We start from the raw sequence: 26,289 nt of genomic DNA, 5'->3' as shown, positions 1-26,289 counted from the left end.
ACTTTTTGCACAAAAATGAAAACGGCATTCAAGTTCAGTAAGTCTTAATACTGCAGAAAGCTTTAAGTACATTCACAATCTATTGGAATAATTTAAATGTCTCCATTCATAGTTATTTACATCAATACTGCAATTAGACTGAATAGTACCATATATTACCTTTTATATTCCATAGGTCTTTAAACACATACAAAAAAAATGACCATTTGTATATTCATATACATATATATGTTTATGACACAAATTCACAATTACTTTAGAAAGAATTGTACATATTTGTTTCCAGTATTTCCTTTCCATACACACTAGCTCTCTTTTCGTACATTGTTTTGTATTTATAAAATTTAATAATTTGAGCATAGCTAATTATATCAATATATTAGAAACCATTATCTGAAAACACGTAGTAAAAATAATCATTATCAAATTTTCTTTCACAATAGTATTTGAACAATTATTTGCATCATCCATAATAATCTTTAATATTCAACAATCTTTCTCATGGGCTAAACGTAGTGGGTGTTGTGTTGTGTTGGGGGCTCTCCTGCAAATGCTACATTTTAGCAACATTTTATACATGCCCAAGATTTTTTCAGGAATACTGTATGGCACTGATTCACAAAATTGACTTATAATGGTTATGTATGTTGCCAAAACACGAAACCCCTAATTTAAAATAAATAAGTTTAAAAGTGAAAGCATGCGCTCATCAGGACAGCCTTACAGCATGTGTGTTACTGTATCAGTCAGTTTTTATAAGAAATTCATTTATTTCTTCATAAAAAAAAAAATAAGCAACAAAGACAACTGCAATGATTTGCTTCCCATTAAAACTCTCCAGTACATTAGATTGTTTGAAAAAACTATGGGTTGCCAATAGCCACACACTTTTTTTCAAAAATTGTCCTGGCAGCAAACAAAATATTGGAATAACATAGCAATGTACATTCACATTATTTAATAAAAAATGAATAAGACCCAGGCTGATCTTGGAAAATTAATATGTCTACATTAACCAATAGAGGGTGCTGCAGGAAAAGCAAAACTGAAAAAGAAACTGAATATTGCTTGGGGTTGTCTGTCATTTGATTTGTGCAAATCCAGAATCTTTACATGTATCAAGTTATAAAGGGGAGATTTTGGTTTTCCCTAAATTATCATTTTCATCTGAAGAATAAAATTACATCTCTTCTAAATCTTATAAAAACTTGGATTATATAAGAAAATCCTCAGTGTTTTCTTCATTCACATTATACGCTCTAATCACATTTTAGTTGTAAATCATGTATATATTTACACAAGGCATTTACAAAGTTGAGGCAGTGTTATGGTGGGTAAATGTCCTTAAAGCAGATGTGCTTTCATGCTCAAAAGATTCAACTGAAAAGCTGCTAGGAAAAATAGGTACAAAATAATACGCCATATAAATAAGCAGGAAAAATGCACCCACTTACAGCCACAGGCTGAGATAAAGAATATCAACAACATCAACGAAAGATTTAAACCGATGTATGTTCGTGTGTATAATGTATAAGCAATATGTAACGTTATTAGATATGTCCTCTATTATACATTTGGCACTGGAAATTGCCATTGGTCCAGCAATTGGCAAAATTGTTCCTAGATAAAAAGAAGATTTACAAGTTCCTGTGTTCGATCTGGGCGAGAAGTCTTTAAGCTATAAAAATATTTATGTTGTGCTCTCCCTTAAGATTACCATGTCCACAGTTTTCGGGAAATTCTTCAGAAGAGACACAGCGGTTTCATGCTCCATGTGTAAGAAACTATGTCCATTGGCCTGCAATGCAAGAATGAAGCACATGGTAAACAAAGTGAACTGGGAAAGAGAGGCGGGAAAAGGGTTGTTGGGCACAGCAGCACAGGATGGCTGGGTACAGGCCTAGCTCAAGGAGGATTAAGAGATAGTCACTGTGAGGAAGAGAGGGGGGGAAGTGATGCACACGAGTGGAGGAGACGGAGATCATGCTGTAAAAGAGAGAAGGTGGAAAGAAGATGGTCTTTAGAAACATTCTTCCTTAGTTTACACTGGATCTGTGGAAAAAGATCAACCTGCTTTCCGCAGGCTATACAAGCAGGAGAAGATTCTGACGGCATACACTGACAGCAACACAAAACCAAAGACGGCTCAATAAACATTGCTTTCTTTAATGTTATAATGTTATGTATAGGCACACAGAGGTTTAGAGTATAGTAGGCTGGGTTACTGTTTCGTGTTATAATAATAATAATATACTGTATAATAATACAATGCGAGCAGTGATTTGATGAACATTTAGAATTTAGTGAAAAATATCTTTATGTGAATATCTGTAAGATCTCTATTATTATCCAGCTCAGATAAAAATTTTGGACATAGGGGGTTAGACAATTACAGCAGATTCTTTTAGTGAGAATTCAGTTTTAATATACTGGGATAAACCAGATTTGTCTGTTAAATTAAAGGCAAACTGAGGTAGTAGGTCTTTTTTCATTGATTTACATCCATTGTGCACTGTTAGAAAGAAATGGTCAAAAAGTGGTTCCAAGTCGTCACTAGGGCAGTACCCTTTAACCCTAATAATAACCCTAAACATTTTCCTGTATACGTTATAGTTCCGCGGGGGTAAAAATGACCTCAGAGATTAAAAGAGTGATTACAAAAAATATATAAATTTTTAATGATAAATAATATATCATTTTTTTGTTTACTTTCTATCTATATATTAATGCTGTGTTTTGGGAGATATGAACTGAAGTACCTTTATACCTCTTTACCACTAAATTCCTCAACTACACCATTAGCTTGCCTGTAAAATATAAAAAAATGTAAAAAAATAAACATAAATCATAATCTAAATTTGATTTAAATTGTTTTTAGATATAGATCTACTGTAGATGTTATGTGTTGAATTCGGCCATCAGGTGTTTAGAAAAAAGCAAAAGAATTACAGTTTAGGAAATGAATCATTTTGACCAGCAGAGGCCCAGAGACCCATTCATTTCACTGGATGTGGCTAACTGCTCACATCACTACTTTAGTGATACATTTTGTGAGTTTATGTATATATAAACATTAGAAAGGACATTAAAAATAAATATTATTTCAAATAGTAAAAATTTTTTTGTAGTTTTTGATGCATTTTGAAATGTCTGTTTTTACAAAATGCCACAGAAATTTGACTGAATGTAAGTGTGTGTGTGTGTCCACATGTGTGTGTGCATGTGTGTCTCTTTATGTGTATGTAAGTTTTATTGTGACTTTGTGTGTGTGAGAGCCTGTGTGTGTGTGTTTGTGCACGTGTGTGTGTGTATGTGTGTAGATGCATTTTCATCTTTGTTTGGCATCTGTGGTTGTGTTTTTGCTAAATTTGTAAAAAAAATGCTCTCTGTGGCAGTCATACCTGTGTGTGTGTGTGTGTGTGTGTGTGTGTGTGTGTGTGTGTGTGTGTGTGTGTGTGTGTGTGTGTGTGTGTGTGTGTGTGTGTGTGTGTGTGTGTGTGTGATTGAGCGTGTCTTTTCTATATTGCATTTGTGCTCTAGTACCAGGCAAACTTTTCTGTGTTTAAATTTTCTGATTTATTCTGGATGCATTGATTTTTTTTGACAAATGAAAAGAAAAAAATGCTTTTTTGGCATTTACCATTCATTTTCAATTGGGGTCATTTTACCCCAAAGGGACTATTTAAGTTAAATTATTAAAATAAATAATTATTATAATTTTTTATGGCTCTTAAGAATGACTGAACCAAGCCCAGTTTTTTATATGAATCTTGACGGATAATCTGGAAAAGTCACAAAATCTTATTCCACTGAGATGAAGGGAACCATGTTTTTAAACTAAAGAAAAGTGGCTTGGGGGTAAGATTGACTCCAATGGTAAAAGGTCTTAATATGTACAGATATGTGTACATTTGGTACCAACATGTACCTCTTAGATAATGATATGACCTGTTTAGGTCCAAAGGTGTTCTTTTTTAAAAGGGTACCATCCCAGTGACAGCTTGGGACCATTTTTTCCTGACAGTGAAAAGTATATCAGTCATCATTTCATAGACAATCATTAAATGCCATCGTTTCATGCTATTTCATTTCAGATATTTTAAGACCACTTCTAAAAAACACATATCAGCTTGAACAGTTTTTATCAGAAAGGACTATAATGCATGTCAAAGTTGGACAAACATAACAACAGACGTCCATGCTCATTTCTTTGAAACACACACATACACACACACTGGATACTAAATGCCACATGCAAAGCCCTTCACTGGCAGTGTGGCCGAGGATGCATTGTTGCAACTCATGGGACAACGTGATGGAGTACAATGTTACCTTCAGAATTTTGTCCCCTGGTCGAAGAACGTTGTAGGCAGGTCCATCAGGCTGTACCCTAGTAACAAAGATACCCTATAAGTCAAAAGTGATATGAGGTTAGGAACCACATGGTAACTATGGTTTAGAATCTTTGCCTTTTAATTTGGATTTATTTTTAAATAAAAAATACAACATTAAATAGATACCGTACGTCTTATATTGCTAAAGAAATAAATAATGCACAGGTTAAGGATACTGGATGGAAATTGCTATTTTGTCATCAAGGGTGATGAAAGTATTTTGAAAGATTTCTTAACAATAGTGTTAATGCAAATTATTAGTCTTTCTGTGCTTGTTTTAAGGCAGAGATTATAAAGCATAAATAGATAAATTACATGTGGGACCCATCAATATGCGCCACGTTGAATCTCATTATTGGCGCCACATACAGTATTGAGTCCACCAAACTGTACATCTTTTCTACAGAGCTCACAGGGAATCAGCTTGTTAGAAGATCCCCAAAACAACAATACACAACACAAGCAATCTTTACACTATGTGAGACATTTTTTATCTAAATACAATTTACAAAAAAAAACATTTAGCTTTAACATTTTAGACAAAACCCTGATATTTCCTTTCAACTATCATGAAATGTTACCAAGACATGAAAAGGTTAAAAGGTAATGCAGTCAGCTGGTGTGTGAGGTTGTGCATTGCAGTAGTGCATGTTTCCATGGAAACTCTTCCATGGAGACACACTTTAATAAATGAAGAGAGATTTTGCTTTGAATTGCTCTACAGTATATGGAGCGATTATTTAAGGGAAATTTCTGGGAATTAAGTGCTGATACTAGCATATTAATGTACATTAAGTCCTTTGAAACGGATTATAAATGAGAAAGAAATGGTCTTACCATGTCCGAGGGCTTGAAGGGGTTCCCTTGCCCACTGATACCCCCTGAGATACTGAAACCAAGGCCAGGGTTCTTCTCAATTCTCACACAGAGCTATCAACAACCATAAACATAATTCAGTTAAAAATAACAGAAGATTTAACAATATAAATTTGAACGATATCAGTCAATATATTATGAAATGGCTGCTTACAAGACAGCATTGTTCAATTCAAGAATATTCAGCATTCAAAATATAACAAAAAATGTCTTAGTGGCATACTAAATGATCACTACCACTACTCTATTTTAGCCGGATCTGTATTTTACAAGGGGGCTAATTCATATGATTACGTAGGAAGTAAGTTTTACGATTAGAAAAAAACATTAAAGCAATAGTTCACCAAAAAAAATTGTAAAATTACCACGATTAACTCACCCTGAAGCCATCATTTTTAACCAGCTAAAACCATGCTGGGAGACAAGCTAAAACCAGCCAACCAGCTTAGGTTGGTTTTAGCTGGTCTTATGAATGAAAATGTTTTGTCTATTTACATGCTAAATTGTGAACACTTTTTGTAAACACTTTTTTGTTCTAACAATATTGAATTCTAAAAAAAGAAAGTCAGCCAAAACTGATGTTAGGAAGTTATAGCTTCTTTCCCTATATTCATTATGGATAAAAGAGCAGCGACAGCCTCAACCATCTTTAAAAAATTCTGTGTTTCCCAGTCATTTAGTCAGTCAGTTTTACAGGGTTTGAGTAAAATGAGGGTGAGTAAATCGTGATTAAAAACCACATAACATGATAGTTAAAACCAGAGCCTCTAGAGTAAGCCTTTAAGATTAGTAAAACAAAAGAGGACATGTCGTTGCATTGACATGGAGAAAAGTCTGTTAAAATTAATGTCAATAGAGGGGTACGCTTAAAGCAAGCTTAGCTGCTTTTGTCTGGAACAGATTATGATTTCATGAACTGACAGCCTGTTTGCTAATTGTCAACATGTTTCCATTAAATATTCATTTTGGAGCATACTTTGAGTTAAAAAAAATTATGCATTATTTTTTTTGCAACAAGTAGGCCAGTATATAAGACTAATCAAAAATTTCATCTGTACCTGCAAACAGTGACTGAACTGTAAAGATCAAAGTTGACTGTCACATTTTGCCCATTAAAACAAGTTTCAAGTTTGCCATACTCAGAGACATATATTAAGACATATACAAGTTCACATGACCAGCTCCCCCCATCTTATAGTCTGACAGTCTGCTAGTTGTAGGCCTATTTTTTGTTGTCTGTTTCTATACTGTCACGAATTTCAGATTAGACTATACCAGCCTGGTCTCACCGTTAATACGTAATAATACATAACTTTTAAAAACACAAAACATACTTTTGTTGTACGTTTAAATGGATGCTGAATCGTACAATGTTGAAGTATTTGTAACATTTAATCGTAGTATTATAATGTTTTTACAGCTACAAAACATAAAACATTTACAAGTTTTTCATACCATTAAGATTGCTGTATAATAACATATATAATAACTTACCCTTAACTCAAACCCTTTTTATACGAACATTTAAAAAATATGTAATGTACATATATACACTCACCTAAAGGATTATTAGGAGCACCATACTAATACTGTGTTTGACCCCCCTTCGCCTTCAGAACTGCCTTAATTCTACATGGCATTGATTCAACAAGGTGCTAAAAGCATTCTTTAGAAATGTTGGCCCATATTAATAGGATAGCATCTTGCAGTTGATGGTGATTTGTGGGATGCACATCCAGGGCACGAAGCTCCCGTTCCACCACATCCCAAAGATGCGCTATTGGGTTGAGATCTGGTGACTGTGGGGCCATTTTAGTACAGTGAACTCATTCTCATGTTCAAGAAACCAATTTGAAATGATTCAAGCTTTGTGACATGGTGCATTATCCTGCTGGAAGTAGCCATCAGAGGATGGGTACATGGTGGTCATAAAGGGATGGACATGGTCAGAAACAATGCTCAGGTAGGCCGTGACATTTAAACGATGCCCAGTTGGCACTACGGGAACCTAAAGTGTGCAAAGAAAACATCCCCCACACCATTACACCACCAGCAGCAGCCAGCACAGTGGTAACAAGGCATGATGGATCCATGTTCTCATTCTGTTCACGCCAAATTCTGACTCTACCATCTGAATGTCTCAACAGAAATCGAGACTCATCAGACGAGGCAACATTTTTCCAGTCTTCTACTGTCAAATTTTAGTGAGCTTGTGCAAATCGTAGCCTCTTTTTCCTATTTGTAGTGGAGATGAGTGGTACCAGGTGGGGTCTTCTGCTGTTGTAGCCCATCCGCCTCAAGGTTGTGCGTATTGTGGCTTCACAAATGCTTTGCTGCATACCTCGGTTGTAACAAGTGGTTATTTCAGTCAAAGTTGCTCTTCTATCAGCTTGAATTAGTCGGCCCATTCTCCTCTTACTTCTAGCATCAACAAGGCATTTTCACCCACAGGACTGCCACATACTGGATGTTTTCCCTTTTCACACCATTCTTTGTAAACCCTAGAAATGGTTGTGCGTGAAAATCCCAGTAACTGAGCAGATTGTGAAATACTCAGACCGGCCCATCTGGCACCAATAACCATGCCACGCTCAAAATTGCTTAAATCACCTGTCTTTCCCATTCTGACATTCGGTTTGGAGTTCAGGAGATTGTCTTGACCAGGACCACACCCCTAAATGCACTGAAGCAACTGCCATGTGATTGGTTGATTAGATAATTGCATTAATGAGAAATTGAACAGGTGTTCCTAATAGTCCTTTAGGTGGGTGTATGTAGGAAAATTTTAGTAACCATAGGAACAATATAGCATTTAAAAGCTATTTTACTTCGCTAATACAGTCCTACCCCTAATCCTACTCAAAAGAGTTTATTAAAATCATGTACTATTAGAAATAAAAGCATAACAGTTTAATCGCAATAGTTTATTTATTGCCAAATTTCAAAACAGTACCAAAAGTAGTTAAAATGATAATGTGCTGCAGCCGCAGTCCTCTCTGGAGTATATGAAGTACAAAGAAGTTAATCCTGCTTCTCACTGTTAAGGCGCGCTTTTCAAATTCAAAGTACACCAACTGAAAGACGGGAATTAATGTAGCAAATCTGACAATGAACGTTTGATGTTACTGCCGTAAAGCAATGTCTCGTAAAGCTTCTTGATGCACAATATTTGAATTTAAAATCATAACAAACGTGAAACTTGACTGAGAACTGGCATCAAGATGGCTGGATAAAGAGCTGAATTTGGATCTGTTCCTCACAATCGAATGAATTTTCATGATATCGATTACAGCAAATTAATAAAATGAACATCTTTTGTAAATTTGTATTGAGTTTTGGTGTAATTATTGTCGCATAGGAGAAAGCGCCTCTTGTGTGTCATGAGCTAACTAAATATTACAAAATGGTTAAATAATTACAGAAATGTTATTCATTTTAAGGTCTAAAGTGTCTGGGTCTTGTTTAATATTATGTGATTTTAAAGAACATTTCAGGAAAATTAGTAAACTGAAAACATGTCATTTATAGCAGGAATTATGGACACAATGCACGTGATTTTTATATTTATGAATAGTAATACGTACAGATCTGTATGTCTGAAAAGTTGCTATACTCAAATAATAAAAGTATTGGTCCTGTCAATACGTTGATATTATATGTTTTAGTGTGTATAATAATGAAGTAAATGTGCCTGTGGTACAACCACACACTGTAAAAATTGCTGTAATTATGCAGCTGGTTGCCAGTAACTTACTGTAGAAGATAAAGATTGAAAATGTTTCATGTTCATTTAAATTTGAACAAACTGTTGCCAGTAAATAACATAAATGTAAAATCTACAGTTAGTTACTGGCAGCTAGTTGCCAGTAATACCCAGTAATACTGTATTTTTTACCGAATATTTTTACAGTGCACTATGTAAAAATAATTGGTGCTCTTCCGCAAATTTATAAAACCCGAAAGTATTATCAGCCTAGGGCAAGCAGCTGCAAGTCCGTGTATGTTTTGAGGATCGCTCTGAATCTGATCTTTAACAGTAGTCCTTCACAAAAATTGAACTATCTCTGCTTTTTGCTCAAAATTTGATGTTTATATATTAAAAGTTAGAACTTTTTCTTGAAGGCATTAAACTTTTGTGACAATCATGAAAAATGCTGGTGCTGGCTGGCAACTTTTTTTTTTAAACGCTGGCGGCGAAAGAGTTAGGAACATACATATACAATATATAGAAGGCATTTAATTTGTGCTAGCCCTACTCTGTCCATGGATGGCTGCTTATTATTATATTAGGATAAGCTATTTTTTAAATCACAACCTTTCGAAATGCAAATCTAGTTAATAATTCAGGTCCATGTGTTTAGTGATATTCACTGCTGTTCTGATTCAACAGAAAAAAATGCATATTTCCTAACAATATTTTGTCAAATACAGGTCAACTAATAAGTCATTCCAATGAAAAGGGTTATTTTTATTTAACTCAAATAGATCAGCAGTACCTGTTCTGGAAAGCCATCCATACTCTTCTGGCCTTTAGTCTGGATGAAGCAGCGGGCACTCTGTGGCCGTGGGCTGGTGGTGGTAATGGGCATGGGCAGGGGTGACTGGTACTGCTGGATGGACACTTTGTTGATGGCTCCTTCATACTGCTGGTCACGGCCTGTCCGGTGGGGTGGGGGTGCTGAGGTTATCATCATAGACTGTTGTTGATGGGGATTGTGAACACCAGCCTGTGGGCAAGATTTAGCCTAATGTTATTTTTAATGTACAGTTCATCTAGTTTCCATTCAAAGCCAAGCTAAGCTCCGGAAAATTATGCACTAGCTACACAGAACTGCTTATGGCAATTTGTTATATATTTCCTTTTTAGAGCATTAGATAAGTCATGCTCTTATTTTCATCAGAAGCTAATTTTTCCACAATATTGAGCGATAACCTTTAGGCATTCACAGACTGATGGAGGTTGCTTAGGAGACCAAACAGGAACACAGTGTTGTGAAAATCAATCTCAACAGCAGGTAGTAATGTATCCTGGCATTTGAAAAAATTAACATGGCAATCATGATGCAAAATAGATGTCTAACCCACACAAAACAATTCAGCTTTTTACTTATGAACAGTTAATCCATAATTTAGCATTTTTTTACATTACATGGGACCCAGTCTGTAAAAACGCAGCTAAAGTCATTTTTGTGATTTACTTTTTAACATAAAATCATTCTACATAATGTAAAGACCATTCTGGAAAAAGATAATATCAAAACACAGTAATGACTAAGTTTACATCAAAGATTGAAATCAAACTTTGATGCTTCAAAACTGTATTTTCACAGGCAGGGTCACGTACAGTATCTCCAGAAATTGAGATGAACATAATTTACATCTATTCGCACTTTTTTTGACAGCTATTTTTACACAAATGGCTGTATGTTAAGTTATTTCAGAGGACAGCATATCTATACTGCTATACAAGGAGCACATTGACTAATCTAAAAAATATATCCAAATTTCCTTTCTGTAGTATTGTCCCTGGAGAAGAACTAAAATAGTTCTTGAAATGTGACGGGTGTACTCACATTTGGGAGATACTTTATTGTAAAATAAAATTTCCTAGATGGCATGTAAATATAACTTTTATTTGCTCTTGCCCAGCTAAAGTTCAGTAGGTAGTCAACCAGAATGTTTATTACAACTGATTGTACCACCAGCAGCAAGGTCATAAAGCAGGTTCAGGTTCACTTTATTTGTAGGTAGACTAGATATGCAGTGTTACGAGTTCACAGATCTCCACATTTTACAGACACCACAAACATTAAACAACATATATGATAAAAATGCATTAAGGTTCTCAGCATCACTAAAAAATTAAATTTGTTCCTAACTGTGCATTCACACCGGTCACCGACAAGAGCGTCAAAGTCATTCATTTTCAATGACGCGTCATCAGCCCCGCCGCTCCCATAACGCGCATCACGCACTGTGCGTAGGGCATCAGATGCTGAGGGGGCACCAAAATAGTAATGAAAAAAAATTATAATGCTGATTTTATTTCATTTTAACCTATAGAAATATTATTAGGCACTTTTTATCCATGTATATGTTACAAAAAAGGGGGAACGAGATAATTTAATTGCTCTAGTCTAGAAAGTATGCCCCCCAGCATTTGATGGTCCGTGCCAGTTGATCGCGCGGGCGCCTGATGAAGTTTGACAGAGGCCGTTTCTCAATCCGAAGGCTGCAGCCTCCAGAGGTCGCATTTCTAGGCTGCATACGTCATCAAAACTTTCTTATTTCGTAATATTAAAGATTATAAAGTTGACTATTATTCTTAGTTAATCGTAAATTGTTGTAATATGCTTATGACTTGCTAATGTAATGTTCAGTTAACTGAAATAAACCAGGCTTGATGACGTATGCAGCCTGCATATGCGCAGGCTGCAGCCTTCGGATTGAGAAACGGCCAGTCAGTAGGCAACTTTTGGAAATGGCCCCGAAAAGACAGCAGGAGTCAGGATAGAAAAAAAGAAGAAACTGCAGGATGATGCCCGTGCATCACTTGCAGGTAAGTCCATCATGTTTAATCATTCACTTCTAAATAAGGGAAATGTGCATAGGCTGCAGCTGCTGCTTATCGTAATGCGCCTCGAACTTGCTGTGCTGACATTAATGTTAGCAAACTATGTTGTTATAATGTATAACTTCAGTGCAAGCTAAATTGAGATTAACATGTCTGGATCATTTTGATAATTTAAGTTTGGTATTTTTTTCTATTTTGCTATTCTATAAAAGTTTGCACTTTCAAATGTAGTGTGTGTTGGCTAAAGCTGTGAAGATTTTACTTTCTGCTATTAAGTTATATGTTTGGTAATAAAAAATTAAACTGACAAAAACAAAGTTTTTTTTTTCTCAGGGTCGGGGTGAGGGGCATTATAAAGGAATTATGCTTAGGGCACCAAAATGGCTAGCAGCGGCACTGCGCGTCATGTATAGGGCTGGGAATCGATTCCAAAAATAATCAATTCCAAGTTGTTGGGAATTGAGAGTCGATTCCAAAGGTTGGAATGGATTTCATTAAGGGGAATCGACTCCTCTTTAAGATTTTTTTGTACACAAACCGCGGCATGTAGCCAATTTCATTTGTCAACACAATCCCATCACCTGTAAAGAAATAAAGTTCAGACTAAATAAATGGATGCAGTCGTGACACAAAATATGATTTAGGTTAGGATGATTATTTCAGCATTGTGTAGGCAATGACTGACCCTAATACAATATTTAGAATCGGTTGCTGGGCAGGGTTTGATCTTACTCGTTGTAGTTTAGGACAAGAAGAATAAATCAATCGACAACAACAATAAATCACACTCACGTGAAGAAGTATGCTTCCAAGGTCAACATCAGTAGTCTGGTGCTATTTTTTAAGTTTATATGTGTAAAGGCCTAAAAGGTTTGTATGTGTAAGTGTGCATGAGTCTGTTCCTGAACAAAATGCTTTTAGAATTTAACAAGAATTTTAGCTATAGTTTTATGATACTGGATAAAATATATGTACCACAAATAAATAAAAATCTATCCACATACATAAGTGTATGTATATATGCGTGTTTTTATGTGTGTAGGTAGGTATGTAAATAGAATTTATAGAATCTACCGCATATAGTGGACATATTCCTAGTGTTTACACTGTCTACACCTGACACAGGAAGCATGACATGAAAAATCCCCGTAGGTAAATGCCTCGTTCTATTTATGACCAAGCAGCACTCGCAATACGTTTAATAAAAAGGACAAATTGCAACAGTTGCTTTATCATGACCGGTGTAGAGAGTTTCTCACTGTGTGGCCTGGTAAGACGCGACAATGTTAGACATGCTGTTGGTATAAAAAGAATCGAAAATAACAGTGAGGAATCGATTCCAGAAACAGGAGACGGAATCGATTCCAAAAAATCCAGAATCGAACAGCCCGAGTCATGTACGATGTGAGCGTCGAGGAGAGTTGAAATCAGTTCAACTTTATGGTAATGAGCTATGATGTGGTTCGGTGGCAACCAAACGGAAGGCGGAAACGTTCGGCGGCCACCAACTGGAAGGAGGAAACCTCCGCTTGAGTGGAGTTCAGAGAATGCATTTGAGCATCAGAGCTTCCACTACACCTTTTCTATAGCATTGTTGGCAGGGAAGCCAGAGCTTTTATTGACGCTCTCGCCGGTGGCGGTTTGAATGCACAGTAATGGCGCTTTTCCATTGCATAGTACCCCACGGTTTAGTTTAGTTTGGGTCGGGTCAGTTTACTTTTGGGAGCTTTTCCATTGGGTGCAGTACGTAGTACCCGATACTTTTTTTCGTACCACCTCGGTTGGGGTTCCAAGCGACCCGAGCTGATACCAAACGTGACGCGAAAACACTGTAGATCACTGATTGGTCTGAGAGAATCGTCACGTCATCGCTATAATGTAAATATTAGCTTTAGCTTACTGCTAGCTTGCGCTGTCTCAAGCAAACATGTTGTTATCTGTGTTCTGCTATAAGTTTCCAAACACCCTTTTAGCGATGAAAAACATCCGCAGGTTGAGAATCCGGGACACCATAACAGTTTTTTCCAGACTTACAGTTTGTGGCGGCACATTCACGACGTGCACGTCCGCATTATATATGCTTATATGCAACTTGAATGAGGCTCAGCGGAGCGCCGTCGACTGACGCCACGGGTCGGGTGTTTGAACAGAAACTGTCATGTGAGACAGAGGTAGTTATAAACGCGATGTGCAAACATCTATTTGTGGTGGCCAATTTTAATTTTGTGGCAGACTGAGAAATAAATGAATGTATGGGAATGTACAACAACGCTCTCACGTGTATGATGTCACAGCAGTAGGCAGCGTAAATATAACGACACGCCTATAATCCCTCCCACTCCGAAGTGATACTAAACTCGATGGAAAAGCTAACCACGCCAAAGTGAGGTGAGCTGACCCGACCCAAACTAAACTAAACCGTGGGGTACTATGCAATGGAAAAGCGCCATAAGACATATCCTTATTTAACTGAGTGATAGCAGCTGGCACAAAGCTGTTTTTATACCGCTTAGTTCTACAATACGGAAATACAAGCAAGGCGGTAAATCGTTTTACATTACATTACATTTTCAACTCAAATATAACAAAGGTTATATTTAAAATACAGCATTATAAGAGATGTAAGTTCTTATCATCTGTAAACAACAATTTATAAATAAAAGAAAACCAACACTATACCTTTTTGATGATATTCATGCTCTCTGGTGGCACGTCTCTTCGACCCAGTGAATATGGAGCCCATTGGCTACTTGGGGAAACAACCTCTTGTCCATTATCTAAAATATTGCTCTGTTGTGAAGGTGTCTGAAAAGGAAATAGTGCTATCAGCAGCATTCAAAATAGTGGTGTAAAATTATATTGTACTGCACTTAAAGTTATGTCAAAACTTCTTGTTTTTTTAGAAGAAAAGAATGTTTTCACTTAAACCATGATTGTCTCACTACACTCTTAAAAAGAAATGTGCTTTAAAAAGATTCTTCACAGCGATGCAGAAGAACCATTTTTGGTTCCTCAAAAAAAACTATTTTATACCGTTTTATAATCTAAAGAACCTTTTTCACTACAAATAACTTTTTATGAAACAGAAAGGTTAATTGGGTGTAAAAGGTTCTTTATAGAACCATTCAGCCAAAACTGGTTCTATGGCATCGTGAAGCACTGAAGAGTGCAGTTTGTTCATCATTAGCTGTTCACATGTTATCTTAAATTAAAGGACTGGTTTTCACTTTGCTGGATTGTATTATATAAGAGACAGAAAGAAAGAAGCTGCAGAGTAATTCATAATATATAAAATCTCTACTGTCTGTCACAGATTATTCTGTGATCTGAGGACAGAATAAGACTGTAGGGCAGACTGAACACAGACTGAGCACATGCAACACAAAACATCTAAATATGTTTACATCACAGTGATGGACAGTGTCTATAAGCTGGAATTGGCGATGTGTTAAACTGTTTGCAGTATTTTATATCTGCAAAATATGTGTCAATCATTGTATTACCATTATCTTAGAAGTTAAAGCAGAATCCGCTCTTGGTCTCCAGAAAAAGAGCTTCAACAAAATAGGTTATTCTGAGTTTTACTTCTTCATGCTGAAACTGGGGCTGAAGTTGCTTCATACTCACTTTTGGTAGAGGTAGCCACTGAGTTGTTTGGTTTTCATGCTTTGTGTTATTGTAAAAGTTTATTGTCATGCTTCTGCTGGCATGCGGTGCAGCATAGCCTCCAGAGTACAGCATGCCGAAGTTTACTGTGTTGTGCTTAAGGACAGCGCTCTGATTGGAAGGAAACAATCACATGATATGGGTGAATGGGAGCACCACACAGAAAAGTCAAAGGGTGTGGATGTGGCTGAGGGGTGAACACTGAACTGCCACACACATAAACAGACTGCTGTAACAAAGTGAGTAAGCTTGACAAAACAGAACAACGATACATTTTTAGAGATTACATTTAAATCATATTAATAGTGCTGTAGTGTACTGTGTTTCACTTGTACAGAAAGGCTCGCCACCTAACTATACCATGTTTCATGTACAATACTGGGTTAATCTATAATGTATAGGTCATATTATATCCCAAAAGCAAATTTGAATATCATATTTGTCATCAAGAATGAGAAATGAATCTTCCTTTTTGGTTTTGGATTATGACAGTTACTTTCATAACAATCCCTCAAGCAGTCCCTATACTGTCATTACATTCATGGGGAGAACAAATGTCATTACTGTATTACAATGCTGCAAATATTGTTTCTGCAAAACTATAATGAAAAATATTCTCTCTGGACACAGTTTTCAAACTAAAATCAGCATAAATTAAATTCTGTACACACAAACAAATACTACCATGAAGCATTGATTTAACTTCTTTTTTTAACTGGGTGTCAGACAACAAAACGCACATCACCTTAAAATAGGTGCTTGATCAAATGTCACATAAGAATATAAAACAAGATCGGCACACAGGAGCTACAAAAAAAAGGTGCCAAAGAATGCACTGATACAATATGTTACATTGTTCTCTGATATCTACATACGTGTGTGGCTTTATTAAAGGGACAAACCCCACTTTTTTTGAAAATATGCTCATTTTCCAGCTCCCCTAGTTAAATATTTGATTCTTACCATTTTGGAATCCATTCAGCTGTCTCCGGGTCTGGCGCTAGCACTTTTAGCATAGCTTAGCACAATCCATTGAATCTGATTAGACCATTAGCATCGTGCTAAAAAATAACCAAAGAGTTTCGATATTGTTCTTATTTAAAACTTGACTCTTCTGTAGTACCATGGTGTACTAAGACCAACGAAAAATTAAAAGTTGCAAATTTCTAGGCAGATATGGCTGGAACTACACTCTCAAACTGGCGTAATAATCAAGGACTTTGCTGATGTAACATGACTGCAGCAGGCGTAGTGATTACGCACTGCCCGAAAATAGTCCCCTGCTATTGAAAATAACCAAGTGGACTATTTTCGGGCAGTGCGTAATATCAGGGGTGCTGGAGCAAATTTTTTAAAAAAGTGAAATGTCCTTTTAAGTGCAAATATTATCCAGAAACGGTTTTACATGTCCATTTACAACCCTAGAATTTGTTCCTAGAATTAAATGGTCTGTTTTCACCTTATTTGAAAGGGTCATGAATAATTATGTTGAGCTCTTCTCTGATTGGCTGTTTATTAGAGCTGTTTATTTCAGTAGCTCTGTGTGTGTTCAATCAGATCTTAAGTTTGAGCCTGTATCCGACAAAGATAATGATTTGAGGAATAGTCAATTATTCTGAGATTGTAGTGGTAAGTTTGTGTTCTTTTAGTATGGACCTGCAAAATGTAACTGCAATGTCAATAGTATAACTTTAGCCTTAACGCTAGCATAAATACTTAAAGGTATAGCGGAGGATTTTCTCGAATTTTAGAAAAGAACCGCCTTCTCCACTTTTTAAAAAATGCAATTGCGCAAACTGCTGATTGACAACTAGGAGGAACAATAGTCTTGATGATCCACCCGGAAAAAAAATCCACTGCAATACCTTTAAGAATGATCTGTTTTTATCTACATAGACCACGGATCCTCTTACATGGAAGTTGCCATCATGTTTCTACAGTAGCTCTAAACAGACAAACTGTTCTACAGAGTGCGTTTCATCCCTACATTATCTCAGACTATGACATGTTTGTCCTGTGGTGGCTACCATATGTTTTAAAATTGAGGGGTGAGCTGTTGGTTGCAATTTGCGATCTCAATACTACATGGCTCTAAAATTTACACACACTACCTTTAATGCAAATATAAATTCTCTTTCAGTTTTGGGGTAAAATATGACCTCTATAGTTTTGTGACATTAACTCGGCTATTTATGTTGCTATTATTATTCAGTTAAGCTGTATTCATAATACGTAAAACAGACGTACAAAGATGTAGTTATTTGAAATTACAGTCATTTACCGCCAAGCTAATAAACACTTTTCCTGAAGCCTTAAAAGAAAAATAGCAGTACTAGTGAAATTGCAAGGTAGTGTAGGAATCAAATCGCATCAAAGTAAATACGGAGATGCGAGACGAAGCTTGCTTACTCACCCGGTCTAATCTCTTTGCTTCTATGTGTCTAAGCAGCTGTTGTCTCCAGTCTACCGGCATTTTAGAACTCGGGTCATCTGGTTTTTGACTGACAGCTCTCATCTTCATGTCAGCTTCAGGGTTCTTTTCAGTGCACGTACTAAGATTGTAATCTGAAGGCATTTTCTCGAGCAGTGCCGCCATGGTGGGTCGGGCGGACACTGGCCTTGCCTGAGATGCCCCGTATGTCTCTGTGCTGTAGCTCCTTGCAGACAGGGGTCGACGTTGTGTCAGACTCTTGGTGGGGTAACCCATCATGGGCTTTTTGGGATCTTGATAAGATGAATATTCATCTTCATACCTACCATTTCTCTTGTGGAACTGGGTGTCAGCGATGTTGGACAAGCTATTTTGTTGCTCCAACATGCTCTTTAATTGTTGAGGTCTGTTGTAGTGTTCTGCCATCTGGAGCTCATGGTTTTCTGCAACTCGGCGGAATAACGCCATCTCTGTTGAACTTACCAGAGAATCGGCTCGCCGCAGAAAACCTGGCCTGGAGCGTTGAGGCTGAACAGAGTGCTGTAGATTCAAAGCATCATCAGTGACTGCAGCCTGAGTAAATGAAAACATCTGGTCCATTGGTTGATAGCCCCGGTAACCTCTTGGGCTTACAAGTTCCTTTGGCAACGTCTTGCCTGGTTGGTTTACATATTCAGGAGTATTGGGGAAGGGTGGAGGAACTCTCCTCTCTTTCATAACATCCATGGCTCCTTGAGGGTTGAAGCTTTGGTCAAATTGGTAAACTTTCTTTGGAAGGGCGGGCTTCTGCTGAAGGCTTTTGTTGGAACCGTATAAATCCAGATCATCATCCAGCATGGGAGCCGATTGGCTCCTAGACATACTCTGTTCCATAGGCATATGGAGGTCTGCTCGATCAACACTTCCCTGATTTTCTATGCTAGAACTGTAGCTGTCCAATGGTATACTGTAAACCTTGTACGACCCAGTATCTATTTCATCTATACTTTGGGACTTCTTAAATTTCGCCTTTACCTCCCTCATCATCGGTGAAAGTCTTTCAGAACTCTTGCTAACAACCAAAGTGCCTCCTTTGATTGGTTCTTTTCCGCTCTGAACATGCGTAAAAATGTTGGGATGACCTCGTCCCATACCTGAGTCTGTGGAGTCAAGAAACCCCCAGGCTCCGGTCGAGGGAAAAGTACGAGGAATATCTCCTATCTCCTGTTCGAAGTCCTTGCGGTCCGGATTGGGGCTGTTTGCTGGAGTAATTTCCAACTTTGAAGGAAAAGCTGTCCTGTCCTCGAAGGGGCTGGGAGTCCTTGTCCAGTTCTGCCATGGGTTAGAGGGAGCAGGCACTTCAGTTTCAGGGGTGGTGCGAACTGTGTGGAAAGTGTGTTGGGATTGATCGAGCTCCAAGGGAACTCCCACGATGCGTTCTTGTCTCATGAGAGGGCGGCGCCCATGTGCCGTTGAGGCACTACGGGGCTTTGAGCCTAGCATGGGGTTTCCAGCACTGCTGCTGGGTGTGTCAATAGCCGTCTCCTCGGAGACAAAACCTGTGTTGTCGTAGTGGGGCACGTCGTTCCAGCTGTCGAAGGTGTCGCTGAGTGGCCGCCTCTCACCACGCTGCTGCAGCGTACTGGGTGGAGGCGTTTCCCTCTGGCTGAGAAGGGGCTTGGTTTCGATGGGCTTTGGGAAGGACTGAGCCAGCCTGTTGAAATATTCAAACAAAATATAATTTTGAGATAAGATTATAACACTGGTTGTAATATATGCATACTGCTATTTAGTTCATGCATCCCATCCAAACATTTTATAGTACACTTAAAGGGCACAAGGGTGATAATGTAGGGTTTGATTTTTTTGGACACTTCTGGTGGTCCTTTGTTAATTTCTACTTGAGACTGAAACTCATAAGCCAAAATTTATTAGAAAACCTCATTATAATTAGGGATTCATCGTATTATGAATGGTATTGTGTTTTTTATTCTGATGTCCACCATATCAAGCAATCTTGTAGACCAAATATCACAAATAACATTATTAAAAATGTGGCTCCATATGTTTATTTTACAATCAAAAATTCCAAATATGATTTTCAAATTTTAGCTTTGGTAAAATCCTATAACACAAGGCTTCTCATTGTTAATGAATGGATTTAAATAATTATGTGCCAACCCACATGTGGTGCAGTTTGGGCACTAAGTTGCTGATCAATCATTAGACCTATTCACTATGAACGTCTATGACAAAAAGCTAGAATGACAGACATTTCTGTAAAGTTAAAATGTTCAGCTTTCATATAAATGTATCCATGGAAACTGGGCATCTATATTGGTGTCATACTGTTCTTGTGAAGAGAGGCTTTGTTTCTGTGTGTCCCTGAGATTTGATTTAAACAGTTGTTACAGAAAGTTGAAGGACCAGTATGGGTATACCACAATGAAATGGACATTTACAGACAACGCATATACTGTATGCATTTACATAAAACGATATATTACACACTTGGAATCTTGAGCACAGTATGCCGAAATACAGATAAAATAGAAATTGATGTCAGCAAGAGACTAAAGTATCGGTTTTCTGTGATGCAATATAAGTGGACTTTCTATTTGATTTTGTATTTTTCTATATAAAGGAACTCTGATTACCAACCTGTTGGTCCAGTGAGTCTGTGACGGGCCCTCTTTCCCAGTGGACTGCAGGTTACTGGCATTTCCAGGTGGGTTGGAGGATCCAGATGAACCCTGGGATGGTGAGTAGTCTGAATAGGTGGCAGACGAGCCACTGTTGTTCATACAATGCATTTTCTCTGGCTCAGATTCATCTGTGGACTCTAAATGCAATTAAAGAAAATCCTGATAAGGTCTTAGGGGCCAATCACATAGAATGCATTTTTAATAGTTAAGAACGCAATGCGGACCACACTGCCTTTATTTAATTTACTTCAGAAAAATATGCTTTTCTGCTCAGAGCGCTCATGTAAAAACACGTGGCATGGCAGTCGGCAAAAACACGAGGCGTTCACTACCCATAGAAAACAATTTGAAAAAAGTCGCCCGCCACTGCCAGAACCGTGTTCTGTGTGATCTGCCCCTTAGTGTGTACAAGCTTTAATGCAGATTTGTCATGAAATAAACCCTAATTATTACAGTTTTCCCAGTGTCATTTAAGTAAACAATACTTTTCTGGTACAACAGAAGAGCATTCTCAGTATGATTCGAAAGAAAAACATGTCCCACTTTATGTTAAGTGTCTTTAACAACTGCATGGGTCTCCATTGTAGTTCCTGGAGGGCACCTGTCCTCCATATTTTAGTTCCAACCCTACTCCAACATACCTGCCTCTAATTTTTAGGTAGCCCTGTACAACTTGATTAGCAGGTTCAGGTGTGTATGATTGGGGTTGGATCTGAAATCTGCAGGACATGTGCCCTCCAGGAACAGGGACTACTGTGTACTTACATACTGTATAAAAAAGCTATCTAATACATTTCACTTACTGTGTACAAGCATGTTTTTCAGTTAGGGTCAAGAGTGTAATTACATGAAGACTTGTAAGTACAATTTAACACAGTCATTAAATTGTACTGTATACATTTGTTTGGTTAGACTTTTGTGATTGTGCACTTAAGTACTGAACAATAATGATAAACAGCATGTACTGTACTTACTATATGGTTAGGGTTTAGTGTAGGGTTAGTTGCATGTAATTTTGCATAATGTACTTTTTTTACTATAGTAATGACATGTAACGTGTAACAAAAAACACTGCAAAATAAAATGTTACCCTTTTTTATCTAAGTATATTGTAGTTAGACACTGTCTGACAGAAAGCCAAAAAAAAAACTGAAATATAAAGGTATAGTATCAACAATTTTAGTTATACAGTAGGAATGGTTTACCTGAAAATACAAAATTGGCATCATTTATCGGAGACCCGAACCGGAAACCTTCAGGTTACAAGCCGAACTCACAAACTTTTGGGCCACGACTGAAGTCTGAAGTCATAGGGGACGTGCACACCAAAACTTTTACGCCCACGGCCGGCGCATGTTTATAATTGTTTCTAATGGAAGCTCTGCGTTTTTCAAATAAGCCACCAGCTAGCGGTTTGTTCCGCGCTGAAAACCGGCGCCCAGTGTTTTTTCCGTGCTCACCGCTGAGCGCCAAGAGTTGAAAAATATTTAACTTTGAGTGAAAAGCTCCGCTCGTCAATGTCAGTTCTCACACGGCCGTCCAATCACAGTGGAGGAGGGGCAGGACATTACCACAGCAACCAACCGTCTCACAGCTGATGTATCAGAACTACCAAAGCACTTAGCTGAGGAAAGCTGGACAAATGTTGAATGCCAGCTGAAAAACAGCTGGCATTTATGCGTTGTCCAGGCGTTTTCAGTCGCATTTAAAAGTTTTGGTGTGCACAACCCCTTACTGTACAAGTATGGCAAGTAAATAGGGACAGATCTGTTTGCGCTACTACAAGATTCTCAGCTGATAAAGCTGATAAAAATACCAAAACTCAAGCAAGAGACCGAGATAAGCACTGAGAAAATCAATTGTGAGTTAAGCCCCTACAGGCTTTTTGTCTCACTGACCTTTTTTTTCCTTGCCCAGTAACACAACCTTTGGCTTGTACATAGGTGGCTCCACCAGAGTTGGCCTCATGTCAGATATCCGGATATCATTAGGGGAGCCTCCCATGGAGTCCTGGAAGAACAAGTGTCAAATTAAAAACTACACGAAAAATGTGATAAACCAGACACAAGGGGGGGGGGGGGGGGTGAAGGCCTGCTATCTATTTCTATTTTTTAAATACCAAGTCTATCAAGCCTGACTACACATAAATTGCGAGTACTAAAAACATATCATGTGACCTTTGTAATCCAATTTAAAGCCACAATGTGAATCAATTAATTTTTTGAAATGTCAGTATCAGCAATTATATTAACAAATGTTGACTATAATAATTTTAGCTGAATTAAAAACATGAATGTATTGTACACTCTTAAAAATAAAGGTGCTACACAAAGCCATAGACAAACCATTTTTGGCTCTATGGCTCCATAAAGAACCTTTATCATGCGGAGAACCGTTCGGTTTCAAAAAAGGTTCTTTAACGTGTGAGAATGTTTTTTTAGATTATAAAAGGGTTCGTTTAGAAATGGCAATGCTGTCAAGAACCCTGTTGTAGCCCCTTTATTTTTAACTGTGTAAGAAAATCTATTAACTGCAAAAACTCTACAGTACTACACAATATGAAACCTCTTAAACACAGAATTAAGAGATCAGTTTAAAAACATGTGTTGAAGGTATAGACACAGTCAGAATATGTTTAAGCAATTTTCACCCCGTATTATCTTACAGTGACAGTTATGATTATGTAACACAAAGACTGGCTCCATATGACCTTTAAGTTAAGCCAAACTGAAGCTTGCATTAGAAGTAACAGAGTGTGATCTCACACCTCAACTTCAAGCTGAGATTCATCATTAGTAATATATAGACTGTAATGATTCATATGCCTTGTCCCAGCCTGTCTAGTCAAATCCCACAGGAGCAAATCAGTAGCTTCCACCTCTCAGCAGCAGTCTAAGGCAAAACTCACACCTCTCAGACCTGACTGTACATCAGCAGGCTGGCTCACACAACCGACAACAAAGCAAAAAGGACATCATCCTGTAGGATTCTCTCAGAACAATGTCTGTTTTTTATCTTATAAAGTATTCTTTAAAAGTCCACACTTGTCTTATTTGCCATCATCCCTTTATTCATCACTGCTCCCTTACCAAGGTTAAATTTTTTTATTGTGAACTTGTAAACTGGTGAGACAGACTAATGCTTTCATGCTTACATTAGCTATAAACAAAATTTAATTGAGAGGGACCATTCGATGGACTTGCCATTGTGCTGATTGGACTGATGTTTCACCTTCTTTTATACTACGGTCAAACTAGACTTTCCATTCCATTGCAGCAAAAAATTCAAGTCCGGCTAACTGTTGTGACCTGCAAGATGTGTTACCTATAGATAGTGTAAGTATCACACGTCATAATTTTTGTACAATAACATTTAAATCCACATAATGGTGCAAGCATGTCAGAATCCATGATATCTGGTTGCTGCCCACTTTCGCACTTAAAGATTTTATCTCAGAGGTACATACTGATACCAAATTTAGCCTAGCCCCATTCATTCCTTAGGATCCAAACAGTGATGAATTTAGAAGCCACCGAACACTTCAATGTTTTCTCTATTTAAAGACTATTACATGAGTAGTTACACAAGTAGGTATTGTGGCACAAAATAAAACGTGGCGATTTTTTAAGTGGATAAAAATGAGAACTATATTGTATGGCGGAAGAGCACTTAGTTTGCAGCACTTCGACCTCAGGCGCATTAATATTGACGGAAGTTTGAACGAGAGGTGGAGTCAGGAGTGTGCTCTTCCTCCATACAATATAGTTCTCATTTTTATCCACTTAAAAAATCACCATGTTTTATTTTGTGCCACCATACTTACTCGTGTAACTACTCATGTAACAGTCTTAAAATAAGGAAAACGTGGAAGTGTTTGGTGGCTTCTAAATTCATCCCTGTTTGGATCCTAATGAATGAGTAGGGCTAGGCTAAATGCTAAAACACTCACAACTCGCTTTACAGAGATTAGGTGTACGCATTGAAGAAAGATAGGTATGTATTAATTTGTCTAAGTTGAGGTAAGAACATAGTAAAATATTGAAAAAAGGTGGTGTTTTCCTTTAAGAATTGAGTAATCTCCATCAGTCTTTTAAGCTCTGTTTACACCGGGTATTAAGATGCGTTTTGGTCGATCGGATCACAAGTGGAAAACGCTAAATACATGTGTAAACGGTGTGCAAGTTTTTTTTTAGCTCATCCACTTTCGACCACATTCAGATGTAGTCGAAAATGCATTTGACTGGATTGCTTTTGTGGTGTAAAAGCAGACCGCCTTCTCTCCGCCTTTTGATCTAACGTGTGATGTCCCAAGCACAATGTTTCCCATAGGTCCTGACTTCTAGAGCAAACCCACAGTGGTCAGTGCAGCCTTAAAACTATCATTGATAAAACTAAAGCGACTGCTCTCCACCTCTTTTATTTTTGTCACTTTGAGAGCGTGTGAAAGTTGAGTGAAATTATTTCATCAATTGGTCTGAAATATCTGAGAAAACACTTACATATACATGTACAAAACGTTAAGCAGCATGTTTACTAACAACGCAAGCAGCGGTACGACATAATATTAGTAGGCTATGTTATGGCGCTCTTCCATTGCATAGTACCCCACGGTTTGCTACCCCACATAGTACCCAATACTTTTTTTAGTATCAACTCGCTTAGGGTTCCAAGCGACCTGAGCTGAAACCAAAACGTGATGCAAAATCACTGATTTATCTGAGAGAATCGTCACTACCAGCGTCTTCGCTATAATGTAAAAGATTAGCTTTACCTTCATGCTAGCTTGCGCTGTCTGGAGCAAACATGTTTTCATCTATGCCCTTCTATAAGTTCACAAACTCCCTTTTAGTGATGAAAAACATTCACAGGTTGAAAATCAACAACACCACAACAGTTTTATGCAGATGTGCAGTTTGTGGCGGCACATTCGCAATGCAAACGTCCGCATATATGCTTAAATGCAACTTAAACGAGGCTCAGCGGAGCGCTGTTGACTGACGCCATGGTTGTTTATACAGAAACTGTCATGTGAGACAAAGGTAGTGATAAACACGATGTGCAAACATCTATTTGTGGTGGTCAATTTTAATTTTGGTTGAGAAATAAATAAATGTATGGGAATGTACAACGGCGCTCTCACTTGTATGATGTCACAGCAGTGGGCAGCTCAAATATAACAACATGCCTATAATCCCTCCCACTTTGAAGTGTTGATGGAAAAGCTAACCAAGGTAAAGTAAGGCTCGTACCTTAAAGGTGAGCTGACCCAACCTGACCCAAACCATGGGGTACTATGCAATGGAAAAGCACCATTAGTAGGCGCCATTTTATCGACTCTCCAATAGACCATCCCCTCATAGTTATCAAGACAGAAGTTGTCGAAAGTAAACAAAAGAGACATTAAACGTCAGGTGTGAATGGAAATGTGTCTCTCTTGTCCACTTGTCATCCGTTCGACCAAAATGCATCTAAATACCAGGTGTAAAAGTGCTCTTAGAGTTTCAGAAAAAGATAATGTCCCACACTGTGTTCAGATTCAGCCAAGATACCAATGACTGCAATCATGGCAGAAATGTCAATATAAAACATTCTCATTACAATTTTCAGAAACATAATGTATAGATCCATACGGCTTTAAATAACAATTGTCACATTAGTGTCAAC

The 26,289-nt window shown here is 37.7% G+C and overlaps 1 protein-coding gene across 10 annotated transcripts in view; it reads right to left on the bottom strand.

The window, feature by feature from the left end:
* Nucleotides 1–767: 767 nt before the first annotated feature.
* lrrc7 (leucine rich repeat containing 7) overlaps nucleotides 768–26,289 on the bottom strand; it is a 136,302-nt gene continuing 110,780 nt past the window's right edge. For 5 of the 10 annotated variants that reach the window (XM_065240420.2, XM_065240406.2, XM_065240423.2 and 2 more), the window contains 9 exons: nucleotides 22,524–22,635; nucleotides 20,582–20,762; nucleotides 17,924–19,634; nucleotides 15,472–15,621; nucleotides 14,524–14,649; nucleotides 9,767–9,997; nucleotides 5,232–5,324; nucleotides 4,333–4,407; nucleotides 768–1,798 (listed from right to left, as the gene is read on the bottom strand). In XM_065240420.2, the coding sequence (XP_065096492.1) occupies nucleotides 1,691–1,798; nucleotides 4,333–4,407; nucleotides 5,232–5,324; nucleotides 9,767–9,997; nucleotides 14,524–14,649; nucleotides 15,472–15,621; nucleotides 17,924–19,634; nucleotides 20,582–20,762; nucleotides 22,524–22,635 (2,787 nt within the window). In that variant the 3' untranslated portion in view covers nucleotides 768–1,690. Of the gene's footprint in view, nucleotides 1,987–4,332; nucleotides 4,408–5,231; nucleotides 5,325–9,766; nucleotides 9,998–14,523; nucleotides 14,650–15,471; nucleotides 15,622–17,923; nucleotides 19,635–20,581; nucleotides 20,763–22,523; nucleotides 22,636–26,289 lie in introns of all 10 variants that reach the window. The other 5 variants (XM_065240425.2, XM_065240430.2, XM_065240422.2 and 2 more) reach the window with 4 other exon arrangements.

This window comes from Paramisgurnus dabryanus, chromosome 7, assembly GCF_030506205.2.
Source record: "Paramisgurnus dabryanus chromosome 7, PD_genome_1.1, whole genome shotgun sequence".
Lineage (NCBI taxonomy): Eukaryota > Metazoa > Chordata > Actinopteri > Cypriniformes > Cobitidae > Paramisgurnus > Paramisgurnus dabryanus.
The sequence above is the reverse complement of the archived record's forward strand: the minus strand, read 5'-3'. Positions and strand labels throughout refer to the sequence as shown.